This window comes from Diabrotica virgifera, chromosome 4 (genome assembly GCF_917563875.1).
Source record: "Diabrotica virgifera virgifera chromosome 4, PGI_DIABVI_V3a".
NCBI classification, from domain to species: domain Eukaryota; kingdom Metazoa; phylum Arthropoda; class Insecta; order Coleoptera; family Chrysomelidae; genus Diabrotica; species Diabrotica virgifera.
Genome location: NC_065446.1, coordinates 49,301,788 through 49,321,001, shown reverse-complemented (window position 1 = coordinate 49,321,001; position 19,214 = coordinate 49,301,788). Strand labels below are relative to the sequence as shown.

Genomic DNA, 19,214 nt, shown 5'->3' with positions numbered 1-19,214 from the left:
CTTGAAAATGGTACAATTTGTTAAATTATTTAATGAAATCCCACTTGTTTGGGCTGTGGTTTCACTTCTAACAGAAACTCCTGCAGAATCGCATACATTAGTAGTATCCAACATTTTTTCTCTTCAAATACGCGATACAAGTTGAAAACTTGGAAATATCAATGCCATCATAAAGAAAAACGGTGGATTTAATCATTGAATATTCTGCCCAGTGGCTTCCAGGAGCTTTCAACTGCATATGTCTTTGAACGAAATATGCGAATAGAGTCTTTTCTTCGATTCTTAAATTCTTGCCTTCGCACCATTTTTTAAAACTTTGGTAGGTATTTTGATAACGGATTTTGGATTTTTTGGGAAAAATTGCGGAACACCCTTCTTCCCAAGCCCGTTCAATTTCTTCAAATTCACTTTCGCTCATATTTTAATTTATAATAATCAAAATTGTACTTAAAATTATTGACAACTAAATTTTTTTTATTTTTTATTTTAACCCCACATTTATTACAATCTATCTATACAATCTAAACCTAAATGTTTAGGTAGATAACAGACAATAAGTAATAGGACTGACAATAATTAGGAATGACATGTAGGGAGGCATCCAGTGATGCACCCCTTTTTTAAAACTTAGCCTACAACACTGACTATTTCTGACATAAACTTATACACATTAATTTAGTACCTATTGTTCACTTAACTCTAACGGAACTTTTCGTTTTAACCTACGAACAGTACGCGGTTTATTCACTAAATTTTTTGCTAACACGTTTGGATGCACTTTAAGTTTTTCTGTATGTTTTTTCGCGCACTTTTTGATGTCATCTTTGACGTATGGTAGTCCGGCGTCCCGATGGATGGCTTCATTGGTTATGAACCATGGAACTCCTAGTATTGATCTCAATATTTTGGACTGAAATCTTTGTATGATTTCAATGTTGGAATGTGCGGCGGTTCCCCATAATTCTATCCCATAAGTCCACACTGGTTTTAGGATGGATTTGTAGATTAATATTTTATTTTCAGTTGATAGTTTTGATTTTTTGCCCAACAGCCAATATATGGTTCTTAACTTATGACCCAGTTGTTTTCGCTTAGTAAATATATGCTTCCTCCAGTTTAATCTTCTGTCCAAGTACATACCTAGATATTTGACTTCATCCCCTTGTGGGATTCCTTTATCGTTTAAGTATACAGCCGGACATGTTTCCCTACGCGTGGTAAATGTTAGGTGTAGCGATTTGTTTTCATTAATTTTGACTCTCCATTTTGTCATCCATTGTTGAATTTTATTTAGATTATTTTGTAAGATTTCTGAGGCTATTTTGGGATTTTTGTTCGATGATAGTATTGCCGTATCATCCGCAAATGTGGCTGTAGTGATATGTGTATCTGTCGGTAAGTCAGCAGTGAATATAAGGTATAATATAGGTCCTAGTACACTTCCTTGGGGCACCCCAGCGAGAATTTGTTGTATGTTTGTGTATTCATTCTCATACTTTACCTGGAAGTTTCTGTTGGTGATATATGACTTTAAGAGTATATAGTAATTTGTAGGTAAATTCTGTTTTAGTTTACATAATAGGCCTTTATGCCAGACTTTATCAAATGCCTGACTTACGTCCAGAAATACCGCCGAGCAGTACCTATTATTTTCAAAGTCCTCGTTGATTCTCTCTACAATTCTATGTACCTGTTGTATTGTTGAATGTTGTTTTATAAACCCAAATTGGTGTGGTTGTATTAGTTTTTTGTTTTCTAGTATAGGCATTAGCTTAGTAAGTGTCAGCTTTTCAAAAACTTTGGATACCACGGGAAGAAGACTAATAGGACGGTAGGACTGTACATTTTCTGGTTCTTTTCCTGGCTTTGGTATCATTGTTATTTGTGCTAGTTTCCACTGTGATGGGAAATGACCTAGTCTCATTATAGAGTTAAATAACTGTGTCAGAAATTGGAAGCCTTTCTCTGGGAGTTGCTGAAGAGTTTTTCCTGTAATCAGGTCGTATCCTGGAGCCTTTTTTGGATCGATGTTGTGTTGTATAATATTTTTTACCTCATTTTTTGTGAATCTTTTTTCAGGAAGTTCTAGTTGATAAGGTTTTGTAAGTATCGAAATAATTTCTTCTTCAGTTTGTAGTGAGTAACTTCCCTCATTTGATGTAAAGACTTTTTTAAGGTGTGTCGCAAATGTTTCGGCCTTTTCTAGAGGACTTCTCGCCCATTGTCCTGTTTGTGTTCTTAGTGGTGGGACTGTATAGTTCTGCCTTCGTAGAGTCCTTGTAGCCTTCCATAACGAGTAGTCAGTAGCTTGAGTTGCATCTAGTTTTTGTAGGTATTCCTGAAAGCTTGCATTTTTTTCTGCTATTATCAATTTTTTTTTAGGTCTTTTTGTGCTTTATTGAGGTTTGTTTTACTTTGAGGTGATCTTGATAATTGCCATTGTTTTCTGAGTCTTCTTTTCTCAATTATTTTTTCATGTATTGTATTGGAACAGTGTTTGTTCATATGTCGATTTGTAGGTAATGGTGTTGAGTTCCATGCTGCTTCCTGTAAAACTGTGTTAAAATGTTCTACTGCTTGTTCGATTTGTTTATCGGTCTTTAGTGGGATGTCTAAATTGATTTGATTATTTACTTGATATCTAAAATAACTCCAATTTGTTTTGTTGTTGTGTAATATACAGCTCCTTTCTATTTTTGTTATGTTTTTGCTTACAGTTATGATAACAGGTGAATGGTCAGAGGATAAATCGTAACAAGACTTTGGTTTAAAGTATTTTTCATTTATTCCTCTCACTATAACAAAATCGAGGAGATCTGGAATTTTCGCAGGGTCTGTAGGCCAGTATGTTGGCCCCCTTGTGGTTACTATGTTCAGATTATCTATTAGTATTTCTTTTTGTAGTTCACGGCCTTTGGTATTAATAAGTCTAGATCCCCACATTAGATGTTTTGAATTGTAGTCTCCGCCACAAATAAACCTAAGTCCAAGTGTATCAAAAAAGGTTTTAAATTCTGGTTGTTTAATTGAATGTTTTGGTGGACAATATATAGCTGAAAAAGTTATAGGTCCTGTCCAGTCTTCTACAACTACATTTGTGGCCTGAATATGTGCTTTTTGATAGTGAGTTGTCTGGTAATGTTTGATGTTGTTTCTTATAATGATTGCTGTCCCACCATGTGCAGTTCCATCTGGATGTGTTGTGTGATATATTTTATAGTTGTGAAATTTTATGAAACTTTTTTTCGTGAAGTGTGTTTCTGAAATCAGTATTATGTCTAATTGGTGATTAGCTATAAATGCATACAACTCATGTTTGTGTTGTGTCAAGCCATTAGCATTCCATATGGCAAATTTTAGTGTATTAGCCATTAGTTCATTTTTGAGACAAGTGTTGTTAATAAGTTTAGCATGGTGCTCATTTGTTCCATAAGCCCTTTCATCATATTCTTTAACTCCTGCATGTCATTTGCCTGAGTGACCATTGTAATATCTTGTTGGTTGGTATTTACCATTTGAGCATATGTAGGTCTTTGTGTTGTACTTATATTTGTTGTAGCCACTGGTAGCTGTTGGTTTTGTAGTTGATTCGGTGACTCTTTCTTTCTTAAGGTTGGAAATCTTGCTTCTTGCAGTTGTTTATGTACACTGCATCCTCTGTAATTCGCTGGGTGGTTATTACCGCAAAGTACACACTTTACTAGATCAGATCTAATTTTGTTAGGGCAATCAGCTGTTTTGTGATTTAGAGCACATTTTACACACCTGTATTGATGATAGCAGAAATTTTTTGTGTGACCATATCTTTGACATCTGGTACATTGTACTAATTCTCTTTTTAGCCTTGGGGCTTCGACATCAATTTTTGCGTTGAGTAAATATTCCATCTTATAAATTTCTTTATTATTATCTTGCATTTTTAAGTCCACAAAAAATAGTGGTAGGGGTTTTTTTGTGATTCTTTGTAGTATATTCGTTATTTGTAGAACTATATGTCCTTGGCTCTCTATTTCTTTTTTGATTTCTTGTATATTCACTGTAGGATGAAGATGGCGAATCACTACTCTAAAGGGTTTATCTTGCTTCTTACGATATGTATGATATTCGGTTTTTTTCTCATCAAGTGCTTTTATTATACTGTCGTATATTTCAATTGTTTGGGCCTGTACCTTGACTTGTTCTTCATTCAACACTCTGATTAAATGTTTATCTTTGGCTATAGTGTTTAGTAGTTCGTTTAATGGTTGGATGTTTTTAACACCGGCAATAAATATTGGTGGGGGCTTCTCTTCCTGTTTTTTTTCCTCTTCAGTATCTGCTTCTTGTGTCTCTTCATTAATTAATACATTAAATTTATTTGCTGTTGGTGTGTTGAGCCAGTAGTTATCTATTTTGGTTTGTTTAAGTTTGGAATGTTGTTCCGGACTGGTTCTCCCACGTTTTTTATTTGGAACTATTTGCCATTCTTCATCATTTGCTTTGGATGTGGATGGGGGTTGATATTGTGGTAATGTACTTTGGACTGAATACTGGTATTGAGGTTGATATAACTGCATTGGCTGGTTTGGCTGGCTTGGAGCGAAATTTTGCTGAATTTGTGATACAGGATGTGGTCCCATTTGCATTTGTTGTGGAAAATATCCTAGTTGTTGAACTGTTAAGTTTTGGTCGCTGAGGTTCATTTGGCTAGATGTTGGACATTGAGAGTATGGAAATGGATACTGATTATATCCGTTCGACATTTTGATTTAAATATTAATATTAGTATAAGGTGTTACCTTGATTGGTTGATTCCAAAAATAATATTCACAACACATTTTTGACACAATCGCCAGCACTAATATTAATATACTTTATTTTTATTATTTAATTTGTTTTGAAATAATTAATTTGGTTGATTTAAATATATAAAATCTGTTTTGTATCACTACACCAGATTTATTTTTAATATTTCAAGTCCATTAAGGTATAATTAGCTTTAAATGGTAAATTGATAACAGTAATTGTTTTATCTACAACCGTCCTCGATCAAGTTTGGACGACTACTTGACAACTAAATAAAAACTCAATTCTCCATTGTTGTTATGCACCCTAGTTACTACCTAACAACCAAAGTATCTATCTTGATAAAATGAATGAAACTAGTCAATATGACGAAAATGTTTAATTTTATAATTTATAATGGTATCAATCGTGAAAAAAAACGTTATAAGCATGTCGAACGTTAAGGGTAACCGATCTCAGACAATAATTGGAGTCGTCGCTCCGCTCCTCCTCCAAACAATTGTCTTCGATCGGTATAAAACCCTTACCGTTCTCCATACTTAATATACTATTTCGAAGGTTATTTTTACGTTATATTATTGCGCACAATATAGGTATGATTACGACAACGACTGCAGATGCCATACGGCAACTGCAGAAGGAAGACGGCAACTGCAGACGTCAGTAGCAGTTGTCGCCGCGACGGACGTCACTACTTTGCACTATTAATTCTTATTAATGTACGATTCCGACATCGACGGCAGGCGGCAGGCGGCAGATGGCAACTGCAGACGGCAGTTGTCGCCGTGATAGGCGTCACTACTTTGAACTATTAATTTGTATGCGACTGATTCCGATATCTAACTGCAATTGCTGTCCGGCAGAACGTCAGTTGCTAATAATTATACAAATTAAGAGTGCAAAGTAAGTACGTGTGCCATGGTAACAACTGTAACTGCCGTTTGCAGACGGCGGGCGGCAGACGGCAACTGCAAAAGACAGTTACAGTTGTTACCATGACATACGTATTTACTTTGCACTATTAATTTGTATAATTATTAGCCACTGACGTTCTGCCGGACAGCAATTGCAGTTAGATGTCGGAATCAGTCTCATAGAAAGTAATAGTGCAATAAAGTAGTGACGTCAGTCACGGCAACAACTGCCGTCTGCAGTCGATGTCAGAATCGTACCTTTAGACTGATTCCGACATCTGATTCCAACTGATGTCCGTACCAACACTAGTTGCTCATAGTTATACAAATTAATAATGGAAAATAATGTCATCTGTCATGGTGACAACTGTAACTGCCATCTGCAGTTGCCGTCTGTCGTCTGCAGTCATTGTCGGAATCGTAACTTTATTCGACTTATGCGCACCGTTAGTGCACCGTTGTAGGAATCTTACCTTTATTCGACATTAGCCAGCCGAATAGGTCGGGTAATTGTGCGCGTTACACTAATTGGAAATTTCCCCTCTCGCTTTTCTACTGCTTAACCATGCATTGAATGCGGTCTATACCAATATACCTAGGCTTTTGAAGTATATCTTCAAAAAAGTTGGAAACTGAAATGTTTATAGTTTTTGCAATGTATTGAATTTTCCTTAGTGCGCACCAATAGCCGACTCTCCCCTATCAAAAACTCCCTTTATAATACAACAAATGTTGTCTAATTCTAAATCTACTGGAGCTGACATTCCGTTATTGATCGATTACAGAGATCGCCAAAAAATAATAGACACGCTGTGTCATCTCATCCGGTTCGGAGTGCATTTCAGCAAAGACTTATTGTCGATATTTCCATTTTTAACAATCTAGCGAAATCCTTTGCGAATTGAAACCGTCAAGGAAGCTCAACAAACTTAGATTCAGTGGCAGAACATGGCAGCTTTAAAAATTCTCTGTGATTTAAATATAGTGCTGTATAAATATAGTGATAACGTTGATATTTATGTTTCTTGAAATATTTTGAACAAGCAGCCAATGGAAAATAGGTCAAATTAAAATTGGTAAATAATTTTCTAGTGGCATGTTGAAATATTTTGTAAATATTTGCTCACTTAAAGAAAGTACATAGCGTGCCAGTTACTAACTTAAAATTGAAAAATATTGCATTTTAATTAATTCACCAAGCATGCTTATTTTATTTATTTATGAATAATAAAATATGTATCATTTTTTTAACCCTTAAGCAGACGTATGACATATTATAATTACACGAACACACGGGTGAGGCTTATGAGGGCTAAAATAAATACTTGTTGATGTGTGGACCATTAGCCATATACTTTAAGTACCGTGTGTCTTTTTTTTTGAAATTTGGGCAGATATTTTCTTTTTATGAGAAGGAAACATATATACAGTCGGAGAAATGAAAGAATACCAATGAACGATCACATCAATCACTTATTTTGTATTTGCTGTCTTTTTTTTTTAATAACAAACGTTTGTTAAACAAAAAGATAGCAAATACAAAATAAGTGATTGATGTGATCGTTCATGGGTATTCCTTCATTTTTCCGACTGTACAGAATTTCAACGTTATCGATAAAAACATACAGGTAATATGACCCGTATGTGCGCTAATGGTGAATACAAAATTCTTAATTGTATATCAAAAAAGGCGCAATAACTACGCCTTAAAACTCACCAAATTTCATTTGCATATCTCAAACGCTTTTAGAGCAGTAAATAAATCGTCAGTGTGTAAGAAAAATTTCAACACCGCCTTATCGGAAACGAAGCATTTGCGGACATATGTTCATAAAACAAACTGTCAATATTCAATATTTTTCATGCAGAATTACCCCTTAAAGTTTGACATACTTATTTAAAACCACCCTGTATTGATTAAAAACAAGGCCAGTTGTTAAAGTACCTAACTGTTTTATGGTTCAATATAAGCGAATGAATAAAAAAACGGAGTGTTTAGAAAACATAAGGCTACAGTTCGGTTTTAATTTCAGTATTTTATAAATGCTAGAATATTTCACAGGGTGATGCAAACTTTGAGCAAAAACACAGTTTTATTTGTACACCCGGTATACAATGAAAATTTACTTGGCTAGCAACAATATTAGGTTTGTTCTAGCATCCGTTTCAAACGGTTTGAAACCATCAGCGAATAGTGGACCAGCGCGAGTAGAGAGGATAGCACTGGTGTGGTGACTGTATTATGTTCTCTCACTGACCAACTGTTTGCTGACGGTTTCTAACTAGTTTGACTGTTTGCTAGAACAAACCTATTATTACAGCGATATTGTAGAGAATAAGGCTTTAACTAATTAAAAAAGCAACTTAAAGCGGACGACAGCTTTAGGAAATTCGAGACATAAAAAATGACCCATGTTTAAAGTAGGCGGTTAATTTTGCCGATATTATGGTATATTCTATATTATATAAAATATTGGGACTACTTACATCATATGCAGAATTGAAGTTGGGTTCAGACTATTTAAATCGGGCATTTCTTCAAGACCAGTGTCAACTATTCGCCTGAAATAAAAAAAAGGTTAAATAGGTATCGAACAGCTATTATTAAAATAATCATGTAGATAACTAGTCCAGAAACCGAGGAAGCTTTTCACCTTTAAATTTTTACAGATGGGAACGATTTTCTTGAAAATTTGAAAATAAGTAGTCCAAGAATCAAAATCTATATTATGATGCCAACAGGCGCTTTTACCATGGGGCTGGTCGCCACCCCATCTCGGGGATATAAATTTTTTATTATATTTTAACCACAAAAGTTGAGAAAAACGTTCATTCTAAGCAAAAAATGTTCTATATATTTTTTTTTTAATTAAAAGCTTTCGATTTATTTGCTATCGAAAGTGTTCTATATCGAAAAAGTTTTATATAGAAAAAATCAATGATTTTCGATGTACTCATTTACGATTCACTCAATTTTTGCCGTAGAAAAATTTTTTCTAAACCAAGTTCTTGAGAACTAAATAACCTACAATTTCATATTTAAATATTTTTTCATATCTCTGATGCTAATCTTTCTATTTTGAAGAAAATGGCATTTTTTACCAAACTACAAAAATTCGTTATTCGCTATTAACTGCAGTTCTTTAAAAACTTATCATTCTAAGCCAGTCAAACCTCTAGAATCTATTAATAATACATAAACAAAGAATAATGAATAAGACCAATGACTAAAAACACCCCTAACTTGTATTCTTATGCTTCCAATTGAATTTCTCCTTTTTTTTGTTAAAAAAAATATATTGATTTTTTAATTCTAATTTTTTTATTTTTTATCTTAGAAAGTGTGTTAAAAAAGAATGTTGTAGGGTTTTACAAGATCTATAAGTCTATTGATATTAAATCCTTTTAAAATCCTCATTCGCAAAAAAAGTGACTTTGAAAGGTTGGTAAAGGTGTTTTTTGCATGTTATTACAAGTTTTAATTGTTGATAGCTCACTCAATTGTTGCCTTAGAAAAAATTTATTTTTGCCAACCATTTTCGTGGGAATTAAATAATTTACAATTTTATAGTTAAACATTTTTTCGTATCTCTCATGCTAATATTTCTATTCTGAAGAAAAGAGCATATTTTACCAAACTACAAAAATTCGTTGTTCGCTATTAACTCCTATTTTTAAAAAACCAATCACTCTAAGCCGATCGAACTTCTAGAGACGAAAATAATTCGGAGGATAGCAGGCCCACTAAATTTAGGTAATAATGAATTTAGAAAACTCATGAACCACGAAGTAAGATGACTTCTGAAAGGAGAAGACATCGTCAGGTTTATCAAGGCACATAGACTCAGATGGATGGGACATATAAGGAGAAATCCAGAAGCTGTCAACAAGAAAATTACCAAATGGAGACCTGTATCAGACAGACCACGAGGAAGACCCAAAACTAGATGGCAGAACCAGATAGTCGAGGACATTAAGAAGATGGGGGTCAGAGAATAAGTAACCATAAGCAAAAACAGGAACGAATGGAGGAAAGTTGTAGAAGATGCCAAGTCACACAACCAATTGTAAAACCAAAATGTTAATGCGGATTGATCACACCGCACAAACGAATCGGAAGAGCCCAAAGAGGGCGGCAATCACTCCGCTAGGAGTGATTGCCGCCCAGAATAGCTCACTCAATTGTTGCCGTAGAAAAAATTTTTGCAAACCAGTTTCTTGGGAATTAAATAATCTACAATTTCATATTTACACATTATTTTCGTATCTCTCATGCTAATATTTCTATTCTGAAGAAAAAGCATATTTTACCAAACTACAAAAATTCGTTATTTGCTATTAACTCCATTTTTTTAAAAACTAATCACTCTAAGCCGATCAAACTTCTAGAACCTATCAACACGTTGACGGACAGTGCGTCAAATTTATAAGCAAGTGTTGTGACACTGCATGTATTTTGCAATGTAGAATAGGGAAAATGCAACGTCTATAGACGTTATGTCACATTACATCAATGGAAATTAGACGTCTATAGACGTTCTGTCCGTCAACGTGTTAATAATACATAAATAAAGAAGACGAAATAAGGTCGATGACTAATTTTAATTAGGGTGGTGATTAGGGAGTTGTTTCCAATCACTTTTTCGATGAAAAAGATAGGGACTGACATTCTTTTCATTATAAGTCACTTAATTTTTGAGCTAGAGATATTTTTTTATTTCTGAAGATAGATATTTTGAAAAACTTTAAATTAGTTTGAACAAGTTATCCTCTAAAAATGCATAGTGTTCCCGTCTTTTGACTTTGAAACTACAATATTTAGCATTTGACGAAGAAGAGCTAACATATAATAGAGTATAGCTTGATTACTATTGGTCTTAAAGAAAAGTAAAAAAACGGTTTTGTTTATTTTTTCAAAAGGTACATTTTTGTTAACAAAGTTGTTTTGATAGAACGAAAACTTTGAGTTATTAGCAGAAAGCTGATTAAAAACATTGATTTTTTCGATATAAAATTAAAACTTTCAATAGCGAATAAATCGAAAACTATTGATTTTATCAAAATAATGTAAAGAACGCTTTTTTGCTTAGAATAAATTATTTTACCAACATTTGCCGTCAACATATAATAAAAAATTTCCACCTCCGGGATGGGGTGGCAACCACCCCCATAGTAAAAGCACCCTTCGGCATAACATATATTTTGAACCTTGGACTACCCACTACTTATTCTTAAATTTTTAAGCAAATCGATCCATTCTGTAAAACTTGCGAGGTTTTGTCCTATTTTAAGCTTCATTACTTTGAATACACAGTTCCTAAAAATACATAATTGATTTTGATATTTTAAAATTTTTTCTTAATTTTTCTCCTAAGTGTGGGACATCTTAATTTCTGATACTTCACCATAAAACCTTTCTACCAAACGCAGTTTTTTAAACTTTAATAAGTCTTGTGGCCTTAATAATAAGGGCCAACAATTTCCTAATTAATAGTTTTTTGAACTCTTCTGGTTTAATCTCCAGTTGTTCAGTAAATTTTTGCCGCATATTACTGGCATATTGCAATACAGTGGAACCTCGATAATTCGGATTAATCGGGACCGCGGTCGATCCGGCTATCGAAAATCCGGGTTAGCCGGAGAATATGGTAAAAATTTATAAAATACGGTAAATTTAGAGATAAACTCCGTTATAATTAAAATAACATGAAATATACAGAGAGAGTCTGTAAAGTGGAATAAATTCAATATCTCAAATACTAATTGTTTTTTTGGAAAATGCTCAGACCCGTCGATTAGTATTTCAAATTGTCCTTTTTGACATTCAATAATAATGTATACAGGGTGTCCCAATTTAGAGATATGACGTCATCGTCGATTTTCTTAAATGGCAACACTGTCATTTTGATAGCTAATTTGATAGGGTTTGTAAAGTTATACATAACTGCAAAATATCAAATTTTTATTCTCTACCATTTACAAGATAATAGAAAATAACAAAGTTATATCTGTAATTTGGAATATATTCAATAATTAAAATACTAACTGTTTTTTTGAAAAATGCTCAGACCCGTCGATTAGTATATCAAATTATCCTTTTTGACATATAATAATAATGTATACAGGGTGTCCCAATTTAGAGATATGAAGTCATCGTTGATTTTCTTAAATGGCAACACTGTCATTTTGACAGCTATTTTGATAGGGTGTGTAAAGTTATACACAACTGCAAAATTTCAAATTTGTATTCTCTACCATTTAGATGATAATAAAAAATAACAAAGTTATGAAAAAGAAGTAATCAACTAATAATTGAATTTAATTATTTCAATAAATTAAGCAAAAACTCATAATGTTGCCCTCAATTATTGTCAAATTGTCAATGGGCAACGTTATGAGCATTTGCTTAATTGAAATAAATAAATTCAATTATTATTTGATTACTTCTTGTTCTTCATAACTTTGTTATTTTTTATTATCTTGTAAATGGTAGAGAATACAAATTTGAAATTTTGCAGTTGTGTATAACTTTACACACCCGATCAAAATAGCTATCAAAATGACAGTGTTGCCATTTAAGAAAATCAACGATGACGTCATATCTCTAAATTGGGACACCCTGTATACATTATTATTATATGTCAAAAATGACAATTTGATATACTAATCGACGGGTCTGAGCATTTTTCAAAAAAACAGTTAGTATTTTAATTATTGAATATATTCCAAATTACAGATATAACTTTGTTATTTTCTATTATCTTGTAAATGGTAGAGAATAAAAATTTGATATTTTGCAGTTATGTATAACTTTACAAACCCTATCAAATTAGCTATCAAAATGACAGTGTTGCCATTTAAGAAAATCGACGATGACGTCATATCTCTAAATTGGGACACCCTGTATACATTTTTATTGAATGTCAAAAAGGACAATTTGAAATACTAATCGACGGGTCTGAGCATTTTCCAAAAAAACAATTAGTATTTGAGATATTGAATTTATTCCACTTTACAGACTCTCTCTGTATATGTACAGTACACATCTAAATTACGTATAGTTGTAAAGAGTATAGAGTATTGTTCATTTCTTGGAAAACAAAACTCATAGGAGACAAAAAAAACACGCAGACACAAACGTATCAGAACGGAAGCGAAAAATACGACTGTACTACACACAATACGGTCACAATCGGTGCAATGTTATGTCATTTAAGAACAGTGGAGACCAAGACCATTGTTTAAAAAACAAATTTTTAAATAGTCTTAGTCTTTTTTGAACAATGCTAAGACAGTTTGAAATAAATAAAGGAATATAGGTGTCTGTTTTTTCCGATAATCCGAGTAAAATGAACGGCACTCTGCCGCCGCGCGCCGTGTGCCATGAGTTATTGTTACTATCGTATAGTTCAAATTACACAAATACCCATTATCTCTTAAATATTATATTACATACATTTTTATTGTTGAAATGTTTGTCTGATGAAAATCGGTCCGGGTTAGCCGGACTTCCAGGTCATCGGGGGCCGACTTATCGGGGTCCACTGTATGCCAATTATAAAATACGCCAAAAATGTTTACTTATCAAAATTAGTTATATATTTGTTTAAATTAGATTTATAAAAAGAGTCCCAAAGTATATAGAAACTTTCGACCAAAGTAGGTACGTAGATTATTTAAAAACAAATTAATAAAACAACACGTGCAACCATGTAGTTACAATACTGAAAGTTTAAAATTGGCTTAGTTTTGCCACACACCTTAATAATACAAAACACTCGTGTTCTAGGGGATGTTACTTTGTTTTGACTATTAAACAAAATGTAGTTCGTTCGAATGTACCTTCATTTAACCTTCGGAGTACGAAGACTGGGTCAAGCGTGACCCGAAATTCACTTATTTCTTAATATTTTATGAAATAATTTTTTTACAAATCCGATTGATCGTAAGTTCTCCTTATTTGTTTCAATCTATTTTTTCGTATATAATTCGTGAACATGCAAATTACAGTTTTTCCTCTACGTAAAATCTATGATGCCGGGTCACTCCTGAGCCGGTCTTCGGATTTCGAAAAATATTTTTAATATGTTTGTAGGTACACGTAAATCGCAGCCGTCTCTGTTTACGGGTATACGTATTCAAATATATGGCCGGAGCGAATTTACCTATGCCCGTTTTCTGTAAGGTATTAAAATCTGGCCGCCGGAGCGAACTAGTATATACCCATGGGAAACCATCTTAAAAAATTTAAATACAAAAATTTAGGATTATAATTGTTATGTTTGTTTGTTTTTTGTTGAATTAAAGATACTGTTTATTAATACTGACTATTTAAAACATCCTTATAAATAAAATGAGAATGGGTCACGCTTGACCCATCTTCGTAATCTAAGTAAGTCAAATAATCTCCGTACTCCGAAGGTTAAGTTAACTGAAATTATTATGCTTGATGTTTGTGTAATTTCCTCTGCAATATACCTAAGCACAACCTCTACAATTTAGTATACGAATAATTAGTTTGTAAAAGCTTATGTTTGCAAAGCGCAATAATTATAAGTGAACTAGTGACTGCAACACAAGTTTTAGGCACAACAAAGAAAATAATGTTAAGTATATTTTGTCAGGGGCGTAGCACGAAAAAATTTCTAGAAAGTTTCTAGAAAACTTCATGGTTTTGCACAGAAGAAAAGAACAAAAATTTAACTAAAAGAAAAAAGCTTACACACAAGGCATACGATAATTAGAAGGCAATAAGAAACGAAATACATACATCCACTTGCAAGAAGAATATAAAACGATCACTGACAACGTTTTTCGAAAGAAATGGAAGACGATTTTTATGGCCTGGGAAGATGACGCATTACAAGAGCTCAAAAAACGGCTGTAAAGGAACTAATAGAACCAAAACACATAAAAAAGGAAACATGGATTGCCTATTTAAAAAAGCTCTATGCAGAGGAACACACCCCCTACCGGATAGACCCAAAAATAGCACAAATGACCACAAATGAACAAGTTAATATACATAAATACAGAGGAAGTTCGAAAAATAGTGATTTGGGCGTCGAAACGTTAATAAAATAATTTTTTTAATTTAATTATTGCCTATTTCCCATCTAAATAGTTAATCATAATAGGTAATCAATTTATTCTGTACATTAACGATATCGATATTTTTGTAAATTGTGAGTTTATTAACCTTTTTGCCGATGATACCCTAATCTGTTGTAGTGATGAAAATTTTGATATAGCCATTCAAAAAATTAATACTAGTTTAGATATGGTTAACAAATACTTGATAATTATAAACTTAAGTTGAATGTTAAAAAAACAAATGCAATGGTTTTCACTACTAAACACAAATATAGCTTGCTCGATTCTGAGAACATAAATTTAAATATTAATAATGAAAAAATTGAAGTGGTGAGTCATGTCAACTCGTCATCAGGGGACACTAGGTGACGAGTTGACATGACTCGAAACTAGTCGGGCTCCTGTGAGGTTCGAATCCGACTAAAATGCAATTATCCGTTTCATTTTACTGTATTCTCCAGTAAGAGACGAATTGGCTAGCCCAAACGGTGTTTGCATGATGTATTGACGGAAAAAGGATTCCGTTACATCGCCTTTCATAGCTTTAGGGTTATAAAGCTTGATTTTGCTATTCGCCGGGCTACCAAGAGAATATTTTATTTTCTCATTTCACACATATATATATATATATATATATATATATATATATATATATATATATATATATATATATATATATATATATATATATATGACTGAAATTTATGACTGCAACCTCAAAATTAACAAGATTTTATATATATATATATATATATATATATATATATATATATATATATATATATATATATATATATATATATATATATATATATATATATATATATATATATACCCAGAACTATGTATAAAAGTACGATGAATTCGCTCTTTTTTAAAAGCTTTCTTAAGTTTAATCACTTACCTGCAGCTGTAAAAAAGTACTAGTCTCAATAATTTCAAAATATTGCTTAAACAACATATCAAAAATTTATAGTGTACTTTTTTTTCTTTATATTGTATGTATATTAGGTTTTTTCTATTTAAATAAAGATCTATCTATCTATCTATATCTATCTATCATAAAAATGCCACAAGGAAATAGCTTCAGAACAACATAGTGGGTAACATGCCGAAAATGCGATTTGATTCCGGTTATCCGTTCAAGGTTTGTGGGGTCGATTATGGAGGAACTTTTATTATTAAAATCGATACGGTAGAGGCAGTAAAACATCAAAATGTTATATGGCACTGTTTATATAATGTGCTCTCAAGGCAGTTCATATTGAGTTGGTTTCTGATCTTTCGACACAAGGGCGGTCATAAGGGGGGGGCCATGGGGGCCATGGCCCCCCCCAAAGGTGGCAATGCACCTTAAATAAACTTGTCTAGTAACACAGGATAATGTTATGTTAATATATTTTAAATTATTTACTCTGTAAATTAATTATTTTGAATGGATTCACATATGGATTTTGAAATACCTAGATACTGCAATCTGTAATAATGATAATTAATCATAATGCCTGTCTCTTCAACTCTGGTTACGCCAATGCAAGTGCATCGCCTCCCGCGCGAATCCCGACACCGGCGACGTCCAGTGTAGAAACAGAAACATAAGAATGCCTATGTACATATTTTTTTATGGAATTTATATCGTTGTGTATTGTGTAGAAATTTGAACGTTCTGAAGTATCTATCGTCTACCCGATATACACTATCGTATCATAGTTATAGAGGTGACATAGGTGCAGTGCACTATATATATTGCCGGATTGTAATCATCATTTTATTCCAGGGTGACAGGTGAGTAAAAATCCATAGATAGGTTAGGAATAATTTTCTGTTTGCTAACGGAACGAATACATCAGCAATGAGTAAATAATACTCTGCAGTTTTCTCTCGTCCAGCGCAGATGTTCGCTATATAGGATGCTATTTCGAAATACAAAAGTTAATAGATTCCGATTTGAACGAAAAGTGACTGCAAATTATTATTAGGCTCAAATTAAAAAACCTGGGCATATCCATCTCTCGTTTGGCCGGAATCACAAATGTTCTTTTTTTTTCAGAAAATGAAGAGGGCAAAACAATACGGATACGTTGAATTCGTATTTTTCTGTTGTTCCGAAGAAAGTAATTAAAGATGTGGGTGATAATGGGTCATCCCGGTCATCTTCCTCATCGTCTTCTCAACAGAATCTCGTAGTGCCAGAACGACTTACAACAGTATCAACATTACAAACATCAGTTAATAATGAAAATACTCTAAAGCAAGTCGCTGTAGAAAAGTCCAATGAAGTTAGTAACTACGACATTGGTCGAGTTGTTGATGGTTTGAGTGGTTTGGGAGACTTTCAAAAATATAATTATTTGAAAAATACGTGGGTTCCGGAAAAAAACTACTCATTTCCATTTTCTGAACATAACAAAAATAACAAGTTAGTTAAGCGGTACTTGAGATACGATCATCTCCAAAAATATAACTGGATTGCGTTTTCGGACTTGAAGAAAGGACTTTTTTGTAAGCACTGTGCTATCTTCGCAAATTCAGGTGGTAAAAATAAAGCAACAAGTTTGCAAAGTTTGGTTACCACACCAGTTACAAAATTTGCAAAATTATTTGGAATGGATGGTGTGCTAGATAAACATAATACAAATCGATATCACATTGAAGCGGTTTTATCGAGCGATAATTTTATAAAATGTTACGAAAACCGATCTTTAGATATAAGAAATTTGATAGATAGTGCTCGAGCCAGGCAGATAGAGGATAATCGAAATCGGCTCAAACCAATCATTCGATCTATAATTTTTTTAGCCAAACAATGTATACCTTTCCGTAGCCATAGAGATGACGGGCCATTGTTAGAAGAAAGCAATGTGACAAATAATGAGGGAAACTTCCGAGAGCTTCTTCGATTCAGAATCGAAGCAGGAGACAAAACTTTAGAAGAGCATTTAAGAAACACGTCGTCACGTGCCACATATATTAGCAAAAGAACGCAAAATGAGTTGATTGAATGTTGTAAAGACGAAATTTTGTCTGTTATCGTGAAAAAAATTAGTGATGCTAAATATTACAGCATTATGTTTGACGAAACTACTGACATAGCACATGTTTCCCAAATGTCGATTGTTATTAGATACTTAGAAGGTAACAACGTGCGGGAGGATTTTGTGTCATTCATAGATTGTCATTCTGAGAACTATGAGCTCAGTCCCGATACGTTGGAACCGGTTTTGAATGGTACTATTTTAGGAAAATCAGTGATAAAACAAGTTCAAAAATTTCGTTTACCATTGGAAAATTGTGTAGGAATTTGTACAGACGGATGCAGCGTAATGACATCAAAACAACAAGGAGCCGTCCAAGAAATTCAAAAAGAAATGAATATAGCTGTACGATGTCCATGTTTCAATCATGCTTTAAATTTGAGTTTGTCGAAATCATCAAACGTTCAATGTGTGAGAAATGCTGTAGGGGTAATGAAGGAAATAATATCTTTTTTCAAAGCCTCTTCTAAACGCAATTATGTCCTCAAACAAACATTGGGTGATCAGCTCTCTGGATTGTGTGAAACGCGATGGGTAGAACGGCACGACTCCGTTCTGCAGTTTAAAGCATCGATTGAAAAAATTTTGCAAGCTTTGAATTTGATTTCCGAATGGAACGAAAGAGAATCTTCCAGTAAAGCTAGGACGCATATACTTGCGATCTCATCAAATTGCAGCTTTATTATCACTTTGTTTTGTCTAAATGAAGTACTCGCAATAACGTTACCTTTGAGCAAATTATTGCAAACAAAAAATTTGGCTATAAGCTCTACACAGAATGCTGTTCTAAATACGCTGCTTGTTTTGAAAGACAAACGCAACAATGCAGAAACAAATTTCAATGCTTTGCTTAAAGAAATAATGCCATGTCTAGAAAATTTGAATATAGATTTATGTATTCCAAGAGTGAATAAATTCATGAAAAATCGACCTAATCCAGATATTCATTCCTCCACAGAATACTTTCGAATAACGATATATATTCCTTTACTTGAAAGTATCATTTCCGACATTGAGTGTCGTTTCCAGCAAGAAACCATGGATGTATTTAATCTGCAAATATGTGTTCCTGCTATATTAATTCATTCAAATGAAGATGACATCCATTCCGCCGTAGAAATTTTGATTGCAAAATATGGAAGTTTGTTTGAGACAGTTAGAGACGTGCTGAAGTCAACTTTTATTGCAGAGCTACATTTATGGAAAATGAGATGGAAACACAGCAAAGAATCGGAAATTCCGAGCGATGATCTAAATACTCTCATACAATGTGATGAAATGATGTATCCAATCATTAATAAAATTTTAAAAATATTGTGTACTCTTCCAGTAAATGTTGCATCTGCAGAGATGAGTTTTTCAGGACTGAGAAGACTTAAGAGTTGGC

The 19,214-nt window shown here is 33.3% G+C and overlaps 1 protein-coding gene across 1 annotated transcript in view; it reads right to left on the bottom strand.

Annotated features, from left to right (window-relative positions):
* The window catches only part of LOC114327466 (uncharacterized), a 713,641-nt gene that overhangs the window by 432,901 nt on the left and 261,526 nt on the right, over positions 1 to 19,214 (bottom strand). The window contains exon 6 of the mRNA XM_050649213.1: positions 8,187 to 8,261. Coding sequence (XP_050505170.1) covers positions 8,187 to 8,261 — 75 coding nt within the window. The remainder of the gene's footprint in view (positions 1 to 8,186; positions 8,262 to 19,214) is intronic.